Source organism: Limulus polyphemus, unplaced genomic scaffold (genome assembly GCF_000517525.1).
Source record: "Limulus polyphemus unplaced genomic scaffold, Limulus_polyphemus-2.1.2 Scaffold12547, whole genome shotgun sequence".
Taxonomy (NCBI): Eukaryota; Metazoa; Arthropoda; class Merostomata; order Xiphosura; family Limulidae; genus Limulus; species Limulus polyphemus.
In genome coordinates, this window is record NW_013678157.1 from 10,052 (window position 1) to 12,564 (window position 2,513).

General features: G+C 31.3%; 1 protein-coding gene across 1 annotated transcript in view; it reads left to right on the top strand.

Moving 5' to 3' along the window:
• LOC106477013 (DNA-directed RNA polymerase I subunit RPA1-like) overlaps nucleotides 1–1,968 on the top strand; it is a gene marked incomplete at its 5' end in the record, with an annotated part of 9,676 nt that extends 7,708 nt beyond the window's left edge. The window contains 2 exons of the mRNA XM_013937620.1: nucleotides 1,509–1,709; nucleotides 1,807–1,968. Coding sequence (XP_013793074.1) covers nucleotides 1,509–1,709; nucleotides 1,807–1,968 — 363 coding nt within the window. The remainder of the gene's footprint in view (nucleotides 1–1,508; nucleotides 1,710–1,806) is intronic.
• Nucleotides 1,969–2,513: the final 545 nt, after the last annotated feature.

Sequence of the window (2,513 nt, forward strand, 5' to 3'; positions counted from 1 at the left end):
GGATCAACTAGGATGTCTGTCTTGTATCGTGTGTTATGGTGTAATAATATTTCTGTCTTGGCATCATGTGTTATGGTGTAATAATATTTCATTAGTTAACACTTGTCACTTTCATGATGGTTGCACTATGATTGAAAGGTCCATTTACATTGAAAATTTGTGAAAGAAACCACAGTGATGCCCCTGGTGGCAACTATGGCACTTTCATCCACGTGAGAACACCTCTGTATAATTTCACCTTCTTGTGCCCTGCCATTTGTCAGATATGATGCACTGAACTGTGATGTTTTTACACTTTTTAAGTTTGATTTTTAAAAATTGTCTATTTTAAAATAATCTTATTAACAAATTAATTAGTTTATAATTTTATAAAACAGTTTCTCATGAAATACAATGTTTTTAAAATAAAGTAATTCCAGATTCAATTCTTACCGTGAGATTTAATGTGTTTAATGCCTTTTAAAATAAATTAACTGTGATGTTAATGCCTATTGTAAGATCTGATATAGGTGATAGCTTTTAAAATAAATTAACTGTGGTGTTAATGCCTATATTAAGATCTGACATATGTGATAGCTTTTAAATTAAATTAACTGTGGTGTTAATGCCTATATTAAGATCTGTTGTATGTGATAGCTTTTAAATTAAATTAACTGTGGTGTTAATGCCTATATTAAGTTCTGTTGTATGTGATAGCTTTTAAAATAAATTAATTCTGTCTTTGATGATCATCATAAGATCTGTTGTATGTGATAGCTTTTAAAATAAATTAATTCTGTCTTTGATGATCATCATAAGATCTGTTGTATGTGATAGCTTTTAAAATAAATTAATTCTGTCTTTGATGATCATCATAAGATCTGATGAATTAGATTGACTGTTGACCCATTGATTGTTGATTTGCTGTATAGGGTACAGTGAACCAGTAGAATGTGAGTGTGCCGTATACATCGTATGGCTTACAAAATTTCTGTGAGCATTTGGAGCAGCTAGAGGTCTGCTCTGAGGGCATAATTTAACTACTGAATTAATGGATAAAAAATAATTAACAAATTTAAATTCTTCCTTGCATATAATATTTGAAATGTGTTCACCGAAGAAGTTATTTATAGAAATACAAAATTTTAAAAGTTGAAAATTTTGGGTTGATTTTGGTGGACGTTAGTAAATGAAAAACATGAATATAACTAATACTTGACCCTGTTGATATTTAATGGAAGTTCATAGTAACAGAAAGGAGGAAAACAAAGACAACTGTACATTTCACAAATATTTTATATATAACGACCATGATGTCTTTACTGGAGAAACCATGGTCGTAATAAATGAAACAACGCATTAATACTTGTGAATCTCCTGAACTTTTTTATGAGCATAATATAATACTCATAGGTACCTAGGAGGAATGTTGAAATAGTTGAGAACAAAATAGCCATTGAATGGAAGTGTAGTAGTGTTAATTTGTGATTTTAAAATAAAAATTCTAGTTTTTGATTGTTATACGACAGGTCAACTGTATGCAGATTTCCTGCCTCCTTGGGCAGATCGAGTTGGAGGGGAGGAGGGTTCCTCTCATGTTGAGTGGACGATCACTCCCGTCTTTTATGCCGTATGACACTTCTCCGCGAGCTGGAGGTTTTGTAGATGGAAGGTTTTTGACGGGAATCAGGCCTCAGGAATATTTTTTCCACTGTATGGCAGGACGAGAAGTGAGTGAATTTCACTAATTTTATATAAATGTTTTCACTTGTGTTCAGAAGTTTATTCTCTGATTTCTTATATTTTCCATCACTCTGCTGTTTTCAGGGTTTGGTCGACACAGCAGTCAAAACTAGTAGGAGTGGATACTTACAGCGGTGCCTCATTAAACACCTAGAAGGTATAGTTATTAACTACGACTTAACGGCAAGAGACAGTGATGGCAGTGTTATACAGGTATTACTACTTTTGTATAAGAAATTACAATGATCAGATAGGCATTACCATTTGTATATTACTAATTACAACAGTAATACAGGTGTTACCATTTGTGTATAACAAATGACAACAGTAATACAGGTATTACAATATTTGAACAACAAATTACAACAGTAATACAGGTATTACAATTTGTGTATAACAAATTACAACAGTAATACAGGTATTACAATTTGTGTATAACAAATTACAACAGTAATACAGGTATTACAATATTTGAACAACAAATTACAACAGTAATACAAGTGTTACCATTTCTCTGTAAGAGATTACAACAGTAATACAAGTGTTACCATTTCTCTGTAAGAGATTACAACAGTAATACAAGTGTTACCATTTCTCTGTAAGAGATTACAACAGTAATACAGGTATTACCATTTGTATGTAAGAGATTACAACAGTAATACAGGTATTACCATTTCTGTATAACAAATTACAACAGTAATACAGGTATTACAATATTTGAACAACAAATTACAACAGTAATACAGGTATTACAATATTTGAACAACAAATTACAACAGTAATACAGGTAT